General features: G+C 42.9%; 1 protein-coding gene across 1 annotated transcript in view; it reads right to left on the reverse strand.

Annotated features, from left to right (window-relative positions):
• TMEM131 (transmembrane protein 131) overlaps positions 1-17,099 on the reverse strand; it is a 178,161-nt gene extending 161,062 nt beyond the window's left edge. The window contains exon 1 of the mRNA XM_052647523.1: positions 16,916-17,099. Within this exon, the coding sequence (XP_052503483.1) occupies positions 16,916-17,099 (184 nt within the window). The remainder of the gene's footprint in view (positions 1-16,915) is intronic.
• Positions 17,100-18,924: the final 1,825 nt, after the last annotated feature.

Raw genomic sequence — 18,924 nt, forward strand, 5'->3', positions numbered from 1 at the left:
TCTTTTCCAATGATTCCAGCTCTTCGCATGAGCTGGCCAACGTACTGGAGCTTCAGCTTCAGCGTCACCCTTCCAATGAATATTCAGAGTTGATTTCCTTTAGGATTGACTGGTTTGATCTCCTTGCTGCCCAAGGGACTCTCTAGAGTCTTTTCCAGCACCACAGTTCAAAAGCATCAATTCTTTGGCACTCAGCCTTCTTTATGGTCCAACTCTCACATCTGTACATGACAACTGGAAAAACCACAGCTTTGACTTTACAATCTGATCTGATATTAATTGTCATTGTTCAGTTGATAGGTTGTGTATTACTCCTTGGGATCCCAATGGACTATGCCCCACCAGACTCCTCTGTCCATGAGGAGAAGACAAGAATACTGGAGTAGGTTGCCATTTCCTTCTCCAGGAGATCTTCCCGACCCAGGGATCAAACCTGCATCGCCTGCACTGACAGGCATGTTTGTCACCACTAAGCAACCTGACATTAATTATCAAAATTTATTCTGTAGTAACAGGCTTGGGAATAACACCTGAAAGTAATAACACTGGCTACACTGGAGAATAACTAATGCAGATGTCTAGACTTCTATCTCTGGGCATGAAGGAGTCACAGGAACCATACCCTCTCACCGGAAACAACCAAACACTCAGATAAAACACAGGAAAAGACCCTAAATATCAGTCAATAGAGAACGACGACCTCTAAGAGATGGGAAACAAACAAGGTGAGCCCTACGACGGGCCCAGCTCACTGCCTTGAGTTACTAGGCCACAGCAAGAGGAATCTGTGAGAGCCTGGTGGACTCTCTGAGTTGATAAGACAGAGATGAAAGTCCAAGGAAACCAAGGCAGTGAGAGTTCATACGGCTCTATGAGTTCATACCAGGAAGGAGAGAGCCTCGTAGAGAACTACAGAGGGCCTCCCTCCATACTGAGTAAAGTATGGATCAACCTCTAAGGTGGGAAAGAGCCACCCAAAAGTATTTGAAACAGTGCTGGGCAACTCACAGAGCCACTTACAGTGCCTGCTCCCACCAGTCAAACTGGAAAACCATACATCATGGGGTTCTGCATTGAGGACGCAGGAAGGTCTCGCCTCAGCTGTGGAAGATGACCAGTTGGAGCCTGAACACTGCTCGTGACCCACCTAGCAAATCTTAAAAGCAAGATCATAGAAAGATCACAAACTGTTCTCAAATAAGTTAACTGCATCAGAAAACAAAGCTCTTTCAAGTATACTCCTCGGAATCCAAAACACCACACCCAACAAAGTAAAATCTGAACTGTCTGGCACCCAGTTAAAGATTATCAAGCACACAAAGAGCGAAGAAAACAAGAACTACCGGGATAGCGACCAGCTGAAACCAGCCTCGAACTGGCACAGATGTTCGTCAGCTGACGAGAACATTAACAAGTAGTATAAATGTGTTCCGTATGTTCAGAAAGTTGACAAGCAGAGAAGAAAAAGATATAAAAAAGACAAACACTTTTAGAGATGAAAACTACGATGTATGAGATGAAAAATACACTGGATGGAATAAAAGGCAGAAAAGACAAGACTGATGAACTTGAAGGCATACCAATAGTACCTATCCAAAATGAAACACAATGAAAAACAGAAAAACTGTATGTAGTACAGTGAGCTGTGGGAACAACTTCAAGCTGCCTAATGCGTGAATACCTGGAGTCCTCAAAAAGGATAGGAAAAATGTTCAAAGAAATAATACCTGAAATTTCCCCAAAACTTAATGAAAAATAAATCCAGAGATCAAGAAATTCAACAAACATGGAAAAAACAAAACAAAACTATACCAAGGGACATCAAGTCAAACTACTTAAAACAAGTTGCAAAAAGAAAATCTTAAATTCATCAAAAGAAAAGAAATATTACATACATAGGAACAAAGATAAAGAGGAACATCAATAGGCACATAGTATTAAAATTATTTTGCAGGAAAAAAAAAGACGAACATCAAGGTTCTCATGGGAAACAACAAGGGAGAAGAAAGTGAAGGTCACTCTACAGAACTAAAAGGAAGAAACATTTCAACCTATAATTTTATACACAGCAAAAATAGTTTTTAAAAATAAAAGCAAAGTAAGGACATTTGTAGACATACAAAGATCAAAGAAATCATTATTAGCAGATATACTTCAAGAACTGTTATAGGAAATCTTTCAAGCAGAAGAAAATGATACCTGGTGAAAATATACAAAAGAATGAAAATCACTAGAAAAGGTAACTATAGGTTAATTATATAAATTAAATGTAAACTAAATGTAAATAAACATATACAAATAAATGTGTGTATATGCATGTACATACATATGCAAATCTTTTTAAAAAATCATCGACAGTTTGAACGAAAATCAAAAACAGTAACAATGCATTGCTATGACAAAAAGATCCCTGGTAAATCCCCAAAGGTATCAAAAAAAGATCTCAGTTTCCACCTTAAAACACCAGAAGTAATGAAGCTGAAAAAAGGAAACAATAAAATCTTAGCAGAAATAGACTATGAAAGAATAAAGTAGAGAGAAAAAAGGTGAAGTCTATTTTTAACAAGAATACTGAAATTGATCAACTTTAGCCAGACAGATCAAGAAAAATTTGAAAAGACACAAGTTAAAAATATCAAGAACGACAGAAGTGTCACAAGCACAGACTCTACAAATATTCAAAAGATAACAGGAGAACACGACATACAACTTTTTCAATAAATCTAACGACTTAAATGAAGTGGACAAAACCTCTGAAAGATTTTAGTTACCAAAGCTCACTAGAAAAAGACAGATAACCTAAACATCCCTATGTCTTAAAAGTTGAGATTATGGTTAAAAAAAAAAAAAAAAACCTGAAAAGAAATTCCAGGCCCAGACAATTTCAATGGTATTATTTGATTGGTAACCACATACTATGAGGAAAATATCACCAATCCTATGCTGACTCTTAAAAAATTAAAAAGGAAAAGACACCTCTCAACTATTTGTATGAGGCCAGTATTACTCTGATACCAAAAGCAAAGATATTACAAAAAAAAAAAAACCAGAATACTATTCCTCATGACTACAGACATAAAAAATGCTAAACAAAATTTTAGCCCAAAAAACCAATAATAAATTATAAAGATAATACATCACGGTCTAGGTTGAGAAACTCAAGGTTAGTGATTCACTGTATTATTAAAAACAAAACAAAATCCGAACAGCTACATAAAAAGCTGATAAATGCAACATACATTCCTGATAAAACCCTCATCTAACCAGACATCAGGGATTTCCACTCCTTCTATTAAACACTGCATGGGAGGTTACAGCCAGTACAATCAGGCAAGAAAGATAAAAAGTATACAGACTGGGAAAGAGGAACTGCCTTTATTTTCAGACATAATCATCTAGGTAGAGTTACAATGAAATCTACAAAAGACCTATTGAAATTAGTAAGTCTTTTACAAGGATTAGAGAATAAAGAAAATGTATATATTATATATATTAATATATGAGGAAACCACAATTGAAAGAGACACGAGTACCCCAATGTTCATCACAGCACTGTTTATAATAGCCAGGACATGGAAACACCCTAGATGCCCATCAGGAGATGAATGGATAAGAAAGCTGTGGTACATATACACAATGGAGTATTACTCAGCCATTAAGAAGAATACATTTGAATCAGTTCTAATGAGGTGGATGAAACTGGAGCCGATTATACAGAGTGAAGTAAGCCAGAAAGAAAAACACCAATACAGTATATTAACACATATATATGGAATTTAGAAAGATAGTAAGGATAACCCTGTATGGGAGACAGCAAAAGAGACAGATGTGTAGAACGGACTTTTGGACTCTGTGGGAGAGGGCGAGGGTGGGATGATTTAGGAGAATGGCATTGAAACATGTATACTATCATGTAAGAAACGAATCGCCAGTCCATGTTCTATACAGGATACAGGATGCTTGGGGCTGGTGCCCGGGGATGATCCAGAGAGATGATATGGGGTGGGAGGCGGGAGGGGGGGTTCAGGATTGGGAACTCATGTACACCCGTGGCTGATTCATGTCAATGTATGGCAAAACCAATCCAGTATTGTAAAGCAAAATAAAGTAAAAATAAAAATTTTTTAAAAATAAAATAAAAAGTACAAAAAAAATTAATATATGAAAATCAGTTTGTGTCTATATTCTAGCAATAAACAATCAGAAACAGAATTTAAAATACCATTTAGAATGGTAAAAAAAATACAAAATGCTTGGAGACACATCTGACCAAAGAAAGGTAGTTAAGACCTTTACACTGAAAACTGCAAAATATTGCTGACATATTCACACATATATATGTACACACACATACCCATTCTTTATTCATTCATCTAACGATGGACATTAGGTGGTTTCCGTATCTTGGCCATTGTAAATAGTGAAGCTATGAATACTGGGGTACTTGTATCTTTTCCATTTAGTGTTTTCTGCAGATACATGGTCAAGAGTGCAACTGCTGGATAATATGGCAGCTCCATTTTTAGGTTTTTGGGGAACTTCTGTACGGTTTCTCATAGTGGCTGTACCAATTTAATTCAGTTCAGTCACTCAGTCTTGTCTGACTCTTTGCAACCCCATGGAATGCAGCACACATTCCCTGTCCATCAACAACTCCCGGAGCCTGCTCAAACTCATATCCATTCAGTTGGTGATGCCATCCAACCATCTTATCCTCTGTTGTCCCCCTCTCCTGCCTTCAATCTTTCCCAGCATCAGAGTCTTTTTCCAATGAGTCAGCTCTTTGCATGAGGTGGCCAAAGCATTGGAGCTTCAGCTTCAGCATCAGTCCTTCCAACAAATATTCAGGGCTAATTTCCTTTAGGACTGACTGGTTTGATCTCCTTGCTGTCCAAGGGACTCTCAAGAGTCTTCTCCAACACCACAGTTCAAAAGCATCAATTCTTCGGTGCTCAGTTTTCTTTATGGCCCAACTCTCACATCCACACACGACTACTGGGAAAACCATAGCTTTGACTAGACGGACCTTTGTCAATAAAGTAATGTCTCTGCTTTTAAATATGTTGTCTAGGTTGGCCATAGCTTTTCTTCCAAGGAGCAAGCGTCTTTTAATTTCATGGCTGCAGTCACCATCTGCAGTGATTCTGGAGCCTAAGAAAATAAAGTCTCTCACTGTTTCCATTGTTTCACCATCTATTTCCCATTAAGTGATGGGACCAGATGCCATGATCTTAGTTTTCTCAATGTTGAGCTTTAAGCCAGCTTTTTCACTCTCCTCTTTCACTTTCATCAAGAGGCTCTTCAGTTCTTCTTCACTTTCTGCCACAAGGCTGGGGTCATCTGCATATCTGTGGTTATTGATATTTCTCCTGGCAATCTTGATTCCAGCTTGTGCTTCATCCAGCCAACATTTCCCATGATGTACTCTGCATATAAGTTAAATAAGCAGGGTGACAATATACAGTCTTGACATACTCCTTTCCCAATTTGGAACCAGTCTGTTGTTCCATGTCCAGTTCTAACTGTTGTTTCTTGACATGCAATACAGATTTCTCAGGAGGCAGCTAAGGTGGTCTGGTATTTCCATCTCTTTAAGAATTTTCCAGTTTGTTGTGATCTACACACACACTTTGGTATAATCAATGAAACAGAAGTAGATGTTTTTCTGGAATTCTCTTGCTTTTTCAATGATCCAATGGATGTTGGCAATTTGATTTCTGGTTCCTCTGTCTTTTCTAAATCCAGCTTGAACATCTGGAAGTTCTCGGTTCACATACTGTTGAACCCTGACTTGGAAAAGTTTGAACATTCCTTTGCTAGCGTGTGAGATGAGTGCAATTGTGTGGTAGTTTGAGCATTCTTTGGCATTGCTCTTCTCTGGGATTGGAATGAAAACTGACCTTTTCCAGTCCTGTGGCCACTGTTTTCCAAATTTGCTGGCATATTGAGTGCAGCACTTTCACAGCATCATCTTTTAGGATTTGAAATAGCTCAACTGGAATTCCATCACCTCCACTAGCTTTGTTCATAGTGATGCTTCCTAAGGCCCACCTGACTTCACATTAAAGGATGTCTGGCTCTGGGTGAGTGATCACATCATCATGGTTATCTAGGTGACGAAGATCTTTTTTGTATAGTTCTTCTGTATATTCTTGCCACCTCTTCTTGATATCTTCTGCTTCTGTTAGGTCCATACCATTTCTGTCCTTTATCGAGCCCATCTTTGCATGAAATGTTCCCTTCGTATCTCTAATTTTCTTGAAGAGATCTCTAGTCTTTCCCATTCTATTGTTTTCCTCTATCTCTCCGCACTGATCACTGAGGAAGGCTTTCTTATCTCTCCTTGCTATTCTTTGGAACTCTGCATTTAAATGGGTATATCTTTCCTTTTCTCCTTTGCCTTCTGCTTCTCTTCTTTTCTCAGCTATTTGTAAGGACTCCTCAGACAGCCAATTTGACTTTTTGCATTTTTTTTCCATGAGGACGGTCTTGATCTCTGCCTCCTGTACAGTGTCACAAACCTCCATCCATAGTTCTTCAGGCACTGTGTCTATCAGAGCTAATCCCTTGAATCACTACTACTGTATAATTGTAAGGGATCTGACGTAAGTCATACTTGAATGGTCTAGTGGTTTTCCCTACTTTCTTCAATTTAAGTCTGAATTTGGCAATAAGGAATTCATGATCTGAGCCACAGTCAGCTCCCAGTCTTGTTTTTGCTGACTGTATAGAGCTTCTCCATCTCAGGCTGCAAAGAATATAATCAATCTCATTTTGATATTGATCATCTGGTGATGTTCATGTGTAGAGTCTTCTCTTGTGTTGTTGGAAGAGGGTGTTTGCTATGACCAGTGCGCTCTCTTGACAAAACTCTGTTAGCCTTTACCCTGTTTCATTTTGTACTCCAAGGCCAAATTTGCCTGTTACTCCAAGTATCTCTAGACTTCCTACTTTTGTATTCCAGTCCCCTATGATGAAAAGGACATATTTGGGGATGTTACTTCTAGAAGGTCTTGTACATCTTCATAGAACCATTCAACTTCAGCTTCTTCAGCATTACTGGTTGGAGAACAGACTTGAATTACTGTGATACTGAATGATTTGCCTTGGAAATGAACAGAGATCATTCTGTCATTTTTAAGATTGCATCCAAGTACTGCCTTTCAGACTCTTGTTGACTGTGATGGCTACTCCATTTCTCCTAAGGGATTCTTGCCCACAGGTGTAGATGTAATGGTCACCTCAATTAAATTCGCCCATTCCGATCCATTTTATTTAGTTCACCGATTTCTAAAATGTCGATGTTCACTCTTGCCATCTCCTGTTTGACCACTTCCAATTTACCTTGATTCATGGACCTAACATTCCAGGTTCCTATGCAATATTGCTCTTTACAGCATCAGACCCTGCATCACCAGTCACGCCCATAACTGGGCATTGTTTTCACTTTCGCTCTGTCTTTTCATTCTTTCTGGAGTTAGTTCTCCACTGAGCTCCAGCAGCATACTGGGCAGCTACTGACCTGGGGAGTTATTCAGCGTCCTATCTTTTTGCCTTTTCATACTAGGCAAGAATACTGGAATGGTTTGCCCCTGCCTTCTCTAGTGGACCACGTTTTGTCAGAACCCTCCACCATGACCCATCCATCCTGGGTGGCCCCACAAGGCAGGGCTCTTAGGTTCACTGAGTGAGACAAGGCTGTGGTCCATGTGATCAACTTGATTAGTTTTCTGTGTTACCCCGTCAGGGTCAGGATACAGCTCTTTATTTAAACGAGCCAGTGTGGAGGGGCATCGCAGAAAGATGTAGTACTTAAATTTAAAACAGAAATATACAAATGTATCTGTGAAGAAAAAAAAAACCCAGAAAATAAAGAAACAGATCCATGAATGCAATACAATTTACATGAAAAGGAAATACTGTGTATAATTCAATGAGTGGTGTTAAGACAACTAAGTATTTGAAAAAAATAGATTCCCTAATAGCAACCAACTGTGAAGAAATAGAGATTTGCATTTAAAAGTAGAAGCATGAAGATACAATACTGGTGAATCTATCACCTTATACACAGAGCTTTTTAGACAGAACAACAAAAGCAGAAACCAAGAAGGAAAAGTGACATATTTGGTCAATAAACTTTTAAGTAATAATAATAGATAGAAAATTAAAACAAATAATCCAAATGTTAATGGAACTGGAAAAAATATGAACTCCTTAAATGTTCATTTCAGTCAAAAAGCAAAATTCAAACACCAATGGAAAGATTGACAAAGATGTGATCAAACAACAGAAAAGAAATACAAATGGCCAGCAAATGCGTAAAAGTGTTCAGTCTTATCAATTTTTTTTTTTCCTAGTGTGCTGGGCACTGTGCTAAGGGCTTGACACCCAGTACTGTGGTAAATCTCTGCATGAGCATGCATGCTAAGTTGCTTCAGCCATGTTCGACCCTTTGCAAGCCCATGGACTATAGCCTGCCAGGCTCTTGTCCATTGGATTCTCCAGGCAAGAATACTAGACTGGGTTGCTGTGCCCTCCTCCAGAGGGTCTTCCCGACCCAGGGATGGAACTCGCCTCTCTTAGACTCTAACATTGGCAGGCGGATTCTTTACCACTAGCGACACCTGGGAAGTCCAACTCCACGTACTATTATCTCTTACTACCCCGATCCTAAAGACAGTGAACCTGAGACAGGTAGAGGTTAACTCTACTTACCTGCCCTCACACAGCCAGAGAGCAGGAGATGACCAGAGCCACATTCTGAATCACTGTTTCTACCTCTTCTGGACTTCCTCATTAATGTAGATAACTCACAGAGTGAATCTGGTATATTCTTCCTACCCCATCTCCTTGCCATGCACAGTGGAATGGTGATTCCCAGAATTCCTTTCTCGTGATACACTTCAACTTGGGTTCATAAGCAGAATCCTGCCATGGGTCACCCAGAATTTCAAGCCTATGTGATCTTAGTATCTCACCTGGAGCTCTATCCATCCTCTCTCTGAACCTGAGATACATCTTTTACCTACTCCATCATTCAGGGAAGAAGCACAAGCTGGAATCAAGATTGCTGGGAGAAATATCAATAACCTCAGATATCCAGATGACACCACTCTTACGGCAGAAAGTGAAGAGGAACTCAAAAGACTCTTGATGAAAGTAAAAGAGGAGAGTGAAAAAGTTGGCTTAAAGCTCAACATTCAGAAAACTAAGATCATAGCATCCGGTCCCATCACTTCATGGCAAATAGATGGGGAAACAGTGTCAGACTTTATTTTTTTGGGCTCCAAAATCACTGCAGATGATGACTGCAGCCATGAAATTAAAAGAGGCTTACTCCTTGGAAGAAAAGTTATGAGAAACCTAGATAGCATATTCAAAAGCAGAGACATTACTTTGCCAACAAAGGTCCATCTAGTCAAGGCTATGGTTTTTCCAGTGGTCATGTATGGATGTGAGAGTTGGACTGTGAAGAAAGCTGAGCGCCAAAGAATTGATGCTGTTGAACTGTGGTGTTGAAGAAGACTCTTGAGAGTCCCTTGGACTGCAAGGAGATCCAACTAGTCCATTATAAAGGAGCTCAGTCCTGGGTGTTCACTGGAAGGACTGATGCTGAAGCTGAAACTCCAGTACTTTGGCCACCTCATGCGAAGAGTTGACGCACTGGAAAAAACCCTGATGCCGGGAGGGATTGGGGGCAGGAGGAGAAGGGGACGACAGAGGATGAGACGGCTGGATGGCATCACCAACTCGATGGACGTGAGTCTGAGTAAACTCTGGGAGTTGGTGATGGACAAGGAGGCCTGGCGTGCTGCGATTCATGGGGTCGTAAAGAGTCGGACACAACTGAGCGACTGAACTGAACTGAGCGATATTTAAAAATCAACTAAACAAAGGGGCATCTTTTACTGCCAAGTGAGCAAGGACTTTAAAGAAGGGCTTCCCCAGTGGCTCAGTGGTAAAGAATCCGCCTGCCAATGCAGGAGTCACAGGTTCAATCCCTGGGTCAGGAAGTTTCCTTGGAGAAGAAAACTAACCCACTGCAGAATTCTCACCTGGAAAATTCCATGGACAGAGGAGCCCGGGGCTGCAAAAAGTCAGACATGACTGAACACACACACAGGAGCTAATGCGGGAGAGCTGGCACCCCTCCCACGGTGTTGCTGAGATGCATCAAGTGATACTTCCAAGACAACATGGCAGTATCTGTTGTTTAACTGAGGAGCAGGGAGGTGGGGGGAGAAGGAAGAGAGATCGTGACTGATACTGGTTCTTTCTACTTGACAGATGACAGAAATTTTCTCAACTTGGTGGTGGTGGTGTAGTCACTAAATTGTGTCCAACTCTCTGTGATGCCACGGACTGCAGCCCACCAGACTCCTTTCTCCACAGGATTTCCCAGGCAAGAATACTGGAGTGGGTAGCCATTTCCTTCAGGGTATCTTCCCGACCCAGGGATCGAACCCAGGTCTCCTGCATTGCAGGCAGATTCTTTACCAATTGAGCTACGAGGGAAGCCCTTTCTCAATTTACTCATCCATATTTTACAATGTTTCATTTTTACAACCAACATGAAATTTTTTGTGAAATTAAAAAATTTTCCAAACTGACCTCTAAGTTGCATGCACAAGAAGAACCATTACATACTATACTGTCTCATTTTACTGGAGATTAAAATTCTGTTTTATACTATCACAAACAAGCACACACACCACCACCACCCCTTCCCTACTCCAAGCAGTAATGACAGCAACAGAGGAATTGTCGTCAAGAACAGACAGATTTACGGAAAGTAGGGAGAACAACTGTGGTGGCCCCCACGTGGCCTAAATGTGAGGATTACGAGAGATGAGGCTTGTAAAGCAATCAGCACAGTGCTTGGCACAAAGATGTTCAACATAATGTTGACAGAAAGTGTTACGAATGTTTACAGTTTTTTTTTTTAAACTGCATCTCACTTGAATACTTAACATGCTGGTTTTGCACAAACTGGCAGGACAGTTCTTTTTTTTTTTTTTTTTTTTTTTTACTAATTTTTATTTATTTTTTGGCTGCTCTGGGTCTTTGTTGTTATGTGAGGACTTCAGATGAAGTGAGCCGGGGCTACTTTTCATTGGAGAGCACTCACTTCTCATTGCAGTGGCTTCTCTTGTTGCGGAGCACAAGCTCTCGGGTGCACAGGCTTCAGGTAGGTGCCGCTCCCAGCCTCTAGAGCACAGGCTCAGTAGTTGTCGCACACGGGCTTCGCTGTTCCTCAGCATGTGGGATCTTCCTGCACCAGGAACTGAACCCCGTCCCCTGCAATGGCAGGTGGACGCTTACCCACTAGACCACTGGGAAGTCCAGGACTGTTCACTAACCAGTTGGTATACAACAAAACCTACTACCTTATATACCCATTTAGGACTGAAAAGCTTGGCTCAAGGCAGAGATGGCCTGCAAAGGAACCCGAGCTTAAATGCCTACCAGCTCTGTTACCTTGGAAACATTCCTTAATTTCTCTGTGCCTGTTTCATGCTCTGTAAATTGGGGTTTTATGAGGATCTAAAATCTTAAAATCCAGAAGTAACAAAAGTGATGGTTTAGATAAGTGTATGTTACTCATTTTAGTTACAAGGGAAAGCAACATGTAGGGAAGAAAAATGTGGCGTCGCTCTATGTCTTACCAGAGCAGAACTGCTAATGGTACTTGAACCCAAGTTCAAGTATAGGTTTCCTGTACTCTGGACTCTCAATCCAGAACTCAGATATGAGAACAGGAGGATGAGGTTATTCGAGGCAAACTTCCGTTTAAAACTAAACGCCTGCCCTGCAGATGTTGACAGAGGTTCTGCCCCACAGAATTCTGGTCTGGGTGAAGAAGGACCCCCATAAAGGAATTTAGGTAGCTCAATGAGGCAGTACCTGATTAAGCACCAAAATAAATGACAGCTGAGTAACAAAGACAATACAAATTTGGAGAAGGGATGGCAGAATGAAGGGAAGTGGAGACAGCTGGGAGGTGAGGATCCCCAGCAGTGCCCCAGCCTGGAGGCTGTGGGCAAGCTGCCCAAGGAAGTTTACACTCCAACATGCCCCTTGAGACCAACGTGGCAGACAGAATAATCATGGCATTAATAAAAACTGGGAAACTGGAGGTGGCATCAGACAATTCTGCTCTGGACACAAGCAGTGTGTGTTGGTCGCCAGACATGCAAGAGAGGGAAGATAGCCAACGGGCATCCAGAGAGCAGCGACTGAGAGCGGGGCAGGATGATGACCAAGAAGTACAAAGTCACAGAAATGAAGGGAGAGAAGTTCCAAGAAGAAGCTATCGACAGTGCCCAATGCTGCTTACCACAGATAAGGAAAAACTCAGCCAGAGAAAAAAGGCATCTCCCACTGACGGGGCCAATCAGAGAGCTCAAGCCACAGGCAGAGGAAGAACTTAAAAAAAATCAAGCACCTGGCAATGATTTCATTTTTCTCCAAGAGTAGCTTAGCTTATGACTCGACTCTGGATGATAACAAATTAATGATTTTACACCTACTCCCCAAAAGTTGATTGGGGGGGGGGGGCATGGATCTCTGAGGATGGTGGCAAGGATTACAAAGAGGAGGAAAACAGTCCTCAGCAAGAGAAAGAGGGAGCACACTGTTTTCAATGACAGTATTTCACTGCTGCCCAGCACAGATCTGGGCAGTATTGAACAGCTTTTAGTAAAAAGCAAGTGACTGAAGTTCCTTAATGGAGCACTATGAATAAATACGGGCTTCCCAGGTGGCCCAGTCGTAAAGAATCCTCCAGACAATGTAGGAGACCTGGGTTTGACCCCTGGGTGGGGAAGATCCCCTGGTGAAGAAAATGGGAACCCATTCCACTATTCTTGCCTGGGAAATCCCATGGACAGGGGAACCTGGTGGGCTACAGTCCACAGGGTCGCAAAAGAGTCAGACAAGACTCAGCGACTAAACAACATGAATGAATATTCTACTTATTAGGCTCTAAATTAAAAAGTAATCACTCTACCCTCACGCAAAGGATGGAAACATCTCACTCTTTAGAAAATCATTCTTAAAAAACATGTTTATATTACAAAGTAAAAATTCAATAAAAAGAAAGTAAATACCACTCCTGATCAATCTACCATCTAAGACAAAAAAAACCTGACCAAATTAGGTTTTTTATCTCTTTTCTTCCTGCTTTTATTCCTAAGCACTTTCTGTTCATATGCTTTGGAGACTGAACACTTCTGTACCCTCCTTCCGCACTTCTGTCACAAACACAGCTTAAAACAAAAATTTGTGCATGAAACAAAAATATCTGGTAGACAAACTTAAAAGTGCTGAGAAAGACTATCCCAACTCCACCCTGCCATAAATCGCCAGTTAGTGATAATAACATGTGAAATTGTACCAGACTAAAACAATCACATTCCTGAGAATTTACCCAACTTCACATTTACTAGATACATACAATGTAGCTCGACATTTATAAAAAGTTAAAAGACAACCATGCCCCCAAACACATTTCACAATGAAACTATATCACAGATGATATATGATGCTTTTTTTGAGGAAGGCATGGCAACCCACTCCAGTATTCTTGCCTGGGAAATCCCAAGGACACAGGAGCCTGGAGGGCTACAGTCCATAGCGCCACAAAGAGTCATACACAACTGAGGTGACTTCGCATGCATGATGCTTTTTTAAAAAGCTTTTATTTGTTGGTAATAATGAATGGGCAGACTTACAAATAAAACTACTACTAAATGTTAGACGTTTAACATATACATACATATTTTCACTATATTTTTAATATATTTTCACTACACCATCCCCCTATTTGCACTCTTCTGAATATCGAGATCTTAGATTCAGGGGAAACTGCCAGCAATCCAGAACAAGCAATTAAGTTGTAATAATTACAGTAACTTCTACCTTGGACAACTCTTTCAAAGTCCTTACAAACTACAGAGCACAGTCAAAACATCCTCAAAGGTCCCCTTTTCTCTAGACTCGTGAAACACACCCTCACAGATTAGTGAAGACAGATGTTAAGATATAGGAGTGTTAAGACATATAGGAAAGCTGAGAGCCGAAGAATTGATGCTTTTGAACAGAGGTGTTGGAGAAGACTCTTGAGTTTCTTGGACTGCAAAGAGATCCAACCAGTCAATCCTAAAGAAAATCAGTCCTAAATATTCATTGGAAGGACTGATGCTGAAGCTCCAATACTTTGGACACCTGATGTGAAGAACTGACTCTCTGGAATAGACCCTGATGCTGATGCTGGGAAAGACTGAAAGCGGGAGGAGAAGGGAACGGCAGAGCATGAGATGGTTGGATGGCATCACCAACTCAAGGGACATGAGTTTGAGCAAGCTCCGGGAGTTGGTGATGGACAGGGAAGCCTGGCATGCTGCAGTCCATGGGGTCGCGAAGAGTCGGACACGACTGTGTGACTGAGCTGAACTGAAGACATACAGGATGTTAAGACAAAGGTTGCCTCATGCTTCTGACTTAAAATTAACAACACCTGGTCCAAACATGAACTCTGCATTAGGTAATCTAGGAATTTCTGCTGCTTTTCTTTAGAAGATGATGAGTTTTACTTAGTTTTGAAGATTTTCCAGTGAAATTCGGCTGCAACAGAAATATACTAACATACAAGATACCCAGAGAACCATCATTAAAATTGCAGGTAAGTCTTAGCTTCAAAAAGTTAAGGTAGTTTATACTACCAAAATAAAACCACACCAAAAATCCTCAGGAATTCAGCTGCCTTCAGAAATCTGCTCAGATTTGCTGAGGAAAAAACTCAAAACAGCACCCTTTGGGGGGCAAACGGGGCCAAACTTGTGGTATCACATTCATGTAAGAAAACCAATCTCACTTCTCCTACTTACTCAAACAAAAACTATTAGAATTTGATCACCAAGGAGACTGAAAGCACTGGCCAATTTTGGAGCTTTCTTCCTGGAATATTTCATCAGAATCAGATCCATTGATGATGGGCAGAGTCCTATGTTCTAACTAAGTACTGTCAATATCTTCAATAGATAATTTCTCTGTTCAAATTGTTCATACAGACACAACACAGGCCACAAAAGGTGTCTGATTCTGCCAGGACCACTGGCTGATTCAACCCCATCTTTTCATTCTTGTACACCGGGGCCCAAATTCTCCTCTCCTGACCCTTACATTTATGGGTATTAGAGAGATGTACTAAAACTTATAAACCATACAAAAGGGAAATTAGCAAATATGAATTAGTCTGACATTTCTCAAAGGATTTTTCTTAAGTATACAACAAGAATTAGCATAAAAAATGGCTGCTGGAAAAATAAGCAGAAGGACAATACAAACTTAATGTTTTACTGGACTGAATCATTTTAGTTCCCTGTGTTAACGACCCATGAATATAATTACTCCCTCAAACAAATGTTAAATGCCCACTGTGTGCCTGGCACTGTGCAAGGTAATCCAAGGAAGACAAAAACCAGGACATCTGCCAAGCACTACTTTACACTCAAGGAGACCTTAACTTATTGTACCATTTCAGATTTACTGGACACACCAACTACATGCCAGGCTGTGCTGGGTGCCACGGCCACACGAGAACCAATCAACTGCGGATGTGTAACCAAAGATGAACTGTGACAACCCCAGGCCTGCCTAGTCCTAAAGCAGCAATATTTCATTCAAGAAATAATCTTGCCTCTGTAGATGAATCCTTTCTACAGACAGCAATTCTTTGAATAACTTCCTCCTATGTTAACCCAAACTGCTTAAGAGTTAATTATACTGTTTTGAACAACAACAACAAAAAAAAAACCAGTAAACTGAAGCACCTGGCACTTTAACATGAATTTGCTTTGCTTTGCTGTTGCCTTCTATAACAATAAAAAGTGACTTTAGTTGTAAAGTAGAACGTCAACCCTAAACTCACTGTGGCAAGAAATTACTTCCCTTGCAGTGGCAGTTTAGTGTGAAATGGAAGCTAAACTAACAAATCTTGCTTAGCTTTTTAAAAACCATTCACTTTTAGTGATTTCTTCATGAAGGCTCTGTGGTCACTCATTTCCTCAGGTTCAAAAACAGGTAGTGCCAACAAAATTGCAGATCTGGGCTTCTAGGTTACAAAATCATTTTTAACCCCGGAAAAGCACCGGGTTTACAGTCATACAATACTAACCAGAGTTTTCTAAAAATAAGACTTAGTTAGCCCTTAATTGTAAATTACAGGTAAAGGTTTGCAAGCTAGAAACTTGACATTGGTTTTTAAAGTTTTTCATATTAAAAACAATGACACCCCGTTACGTATGTAAAAAATATTAGAGAACAGTTAGCTAAACAATCATCAATACTGCAAACCGATACTTAAGAGGGAAGCTGAAGACAGAAGATTCCTCCTCCAAAAACGTTTAAACAAATCTAAAGTAAAATTTGGCAAGCTGTCCCCCAGTCGCTATTTTTACAATTTAAAGTGAGCTCTGTTCGCACGCCGTTATTAAAACCGCAACCAAAAAAAAGTGTCCTGAAATTTGCTTATTAACAACAATCAAGTCTAAAAATATGCCCCTCCTACCTAGTGGGCCAAGTGGCAAGAATATACGAGAACTCAGGAAGTTTTGAAATGGAAGTGACAGGAGACAAGGGGGAAGACGAGGGTGAGACGAGGGGAAAGAATCACGGAGAACAAGAGCAACTCCGTGCGGTCAAAGCCGCAAGTTGGCATCCGAACTGCGAGTTCCCGGCTCGGGACGAGAGTCGACCGAGCAACTTCGCGCCGGACCGAGCCCTGCGCCCGGCCGCCCTCCGAGCCGCGAGCCGCGGCCCTTCCTCCCCGGTCGCAGCCCGGCAGCGGCCTCCGCGAGGGCGCGGTGACAGCCGCGGGGCCGGGCCCGGGAGATGCCGGCCGGCTGACACCCACCTTCCTTCTCGGCCCGCGCCGCGGCCACGACGAGGGTCATCACCAGGTGCAGCGCTCCCAGGAGGCCGGCGGCTGCGCTCCGCGGGCCCCCGCCGCGGCCGGCCGCGGGCTCCAGACCGGCCACGGCGGACGTGGAGGCAGCGGAGGCGGATCCCGCTGCTCCTTCTCCGGCCCGCTTCCCCATCCCTGCCGGCCGGGGTCCGCCGCGCTCGAGGTCCGGCGCGGTCCTTCTCGGCTAGGCGGCGGCGGCGCGGGAGCCGTGGTCCGGGCTCTGGCCGCGGCGCCGGGGGGAGACAGCGGTTCCGGGCCCAGGGCTCGGGCTCCGGACGTGGGTCTGGGTCCGTGCGTGCGTGTGAGCGAGCGTGTCAGTCACGGCCTCCGCCTCAGCATCGCCCACGGGGAGTCGAAGCGGAGAGGCCGCGGGTCAAGCACGGCGGGCGGCCATACTGGAAACGGGCACGGGCCGCGGGCTCTGGGCGCTGGCCTGCGAGGGGCGGGGCGCGGCTCTGGGCACCGCCCCCGCCGTGCCGTCACCTGGGCAGCCCGCCGGTCCGTCCGTCCGCCCCGGAGTTGTTCGGTCCGAACTCCTCGTCCCGCTCTCAGAGGCCCACGGCTCCAAAGGCCAGACGGGACGGGTCAACACAAACCCAACCTGTCACTGATGCCCCCACCGGCAAGGGGGAGGAGGGAGGCCGGCCGGGGCCCAGCCGCCAGAACTTGTGATGGCGGCCCACGCTTCGCGGAGGCAGGGACGACGATCACGTGGGGACGGGGGGGGTTGGGGCCTGGCCGCGCAGCCGCCCTGGGGCGGGGGCGGGAGCGGGGCGGGGTTTCGGGGCGCTGGGGGAGGCAGGGCGGCAGCTGAGAAGCAGGGAACAAACCCTTGCATCCCCTGTACTGCAATGCGAGAGCCTTCCACAGAACCGACTGCATATCCAGACCTCGAAGTCCAACGCGGAAAATCCATTCCAGTGACTCCTTCAGGCCGCACCCCCGCTTCTCAGCCGCTTCGAGAATACGCGGGACCTGCTTCAGTTTCCCGGTGGCGCTGCCTTGGGGACGTGGACCTGCACTGTTCATCTTTGCACCCTTGAAGATAGAGTACTCTGGAACGCTTCGTGGCATCCTCCTGCCCTTGGATTGTGCCGAGTTTGCTGTGGGAAAGCCCTTTGCTGTGTGTGTGTCAAGTGGCAGTGGCTGACTTTCTCCAACTTGGAATAATTCTTAATATATTTTATTCACCTATTTCCTTCAAGGCCCAGCACAAATCAGGAAGCCACCTCATGCCTCTTAGAGGCCCTTTCCGTCTTAGGTCAAGGTTCTTCGTGGGCGTGGCTGTTCTCTACAAACTTTCTCTTTAATCAATTAGTAACTTCCCTTCACTCCTAATTTAGTAACTCTCTTAGTAACTAACTTCCCCTAACTACAGAGCAGTTCACTTAACGCTGAGCTGGATTTGTTGAGTGAATGTTGTACTAAAGCCGAGTCCACCGCTAATACGTCCTGAAACAAACTACGTGGGAAAAATAAAATTTCAAAAAGCTATGCAAAAGAAACTCAAAAGTACTACCCTCTGCAGTCGTCGTCTTTGTCAAGCAAGCACTTTATATTTTGAGTCTTTACCCTGATTTTGAAAAGCAATTTTACTTTTCTGATTTTTTAGAGTAAGAATTTAATTGAATTTTGTTCTTGATGTAATTAAATAGGAATAATTAGTATCATCTCTGAGTGGGCGTTTCCATGTTTGTAGATCGAAGGCTTTCAACTCACTGAAGAAATCGAGTTCAAAGATAAGTATGTGAGTGCAGGGTCAAAACTTATCTTCAATGTGCAAGGAGCCTGTAGCTCCTCCCCCATTACCAGTTTCAAGGCAGGCAAGCCTCTTCAACCATTAAATGCTTAGGTTCTCTTACACAGGAATCAACCAAGTCCTCTGATTAGCCTGAGGCTCAGGAGCCCCATGGGAACTAAGCATATGTCTGTAATTGGAGCTTAGACATATACAGACC

The sequence above is a fragment of the Budorcas taxicolor genome, chromosome 11 (genome assembly GCF_023091745.1).
Source record: "Budorcas taxicolor isolate Tak-1 chromosome 11, Takin1.1, whole genome shotgun sequence".
Lineage (NCBI taxonomy): Eukaryota > Metazoa > Chordata > Mammalia > Artiodactyla > Bovidae > Budorcas > Budorcas taxicolor.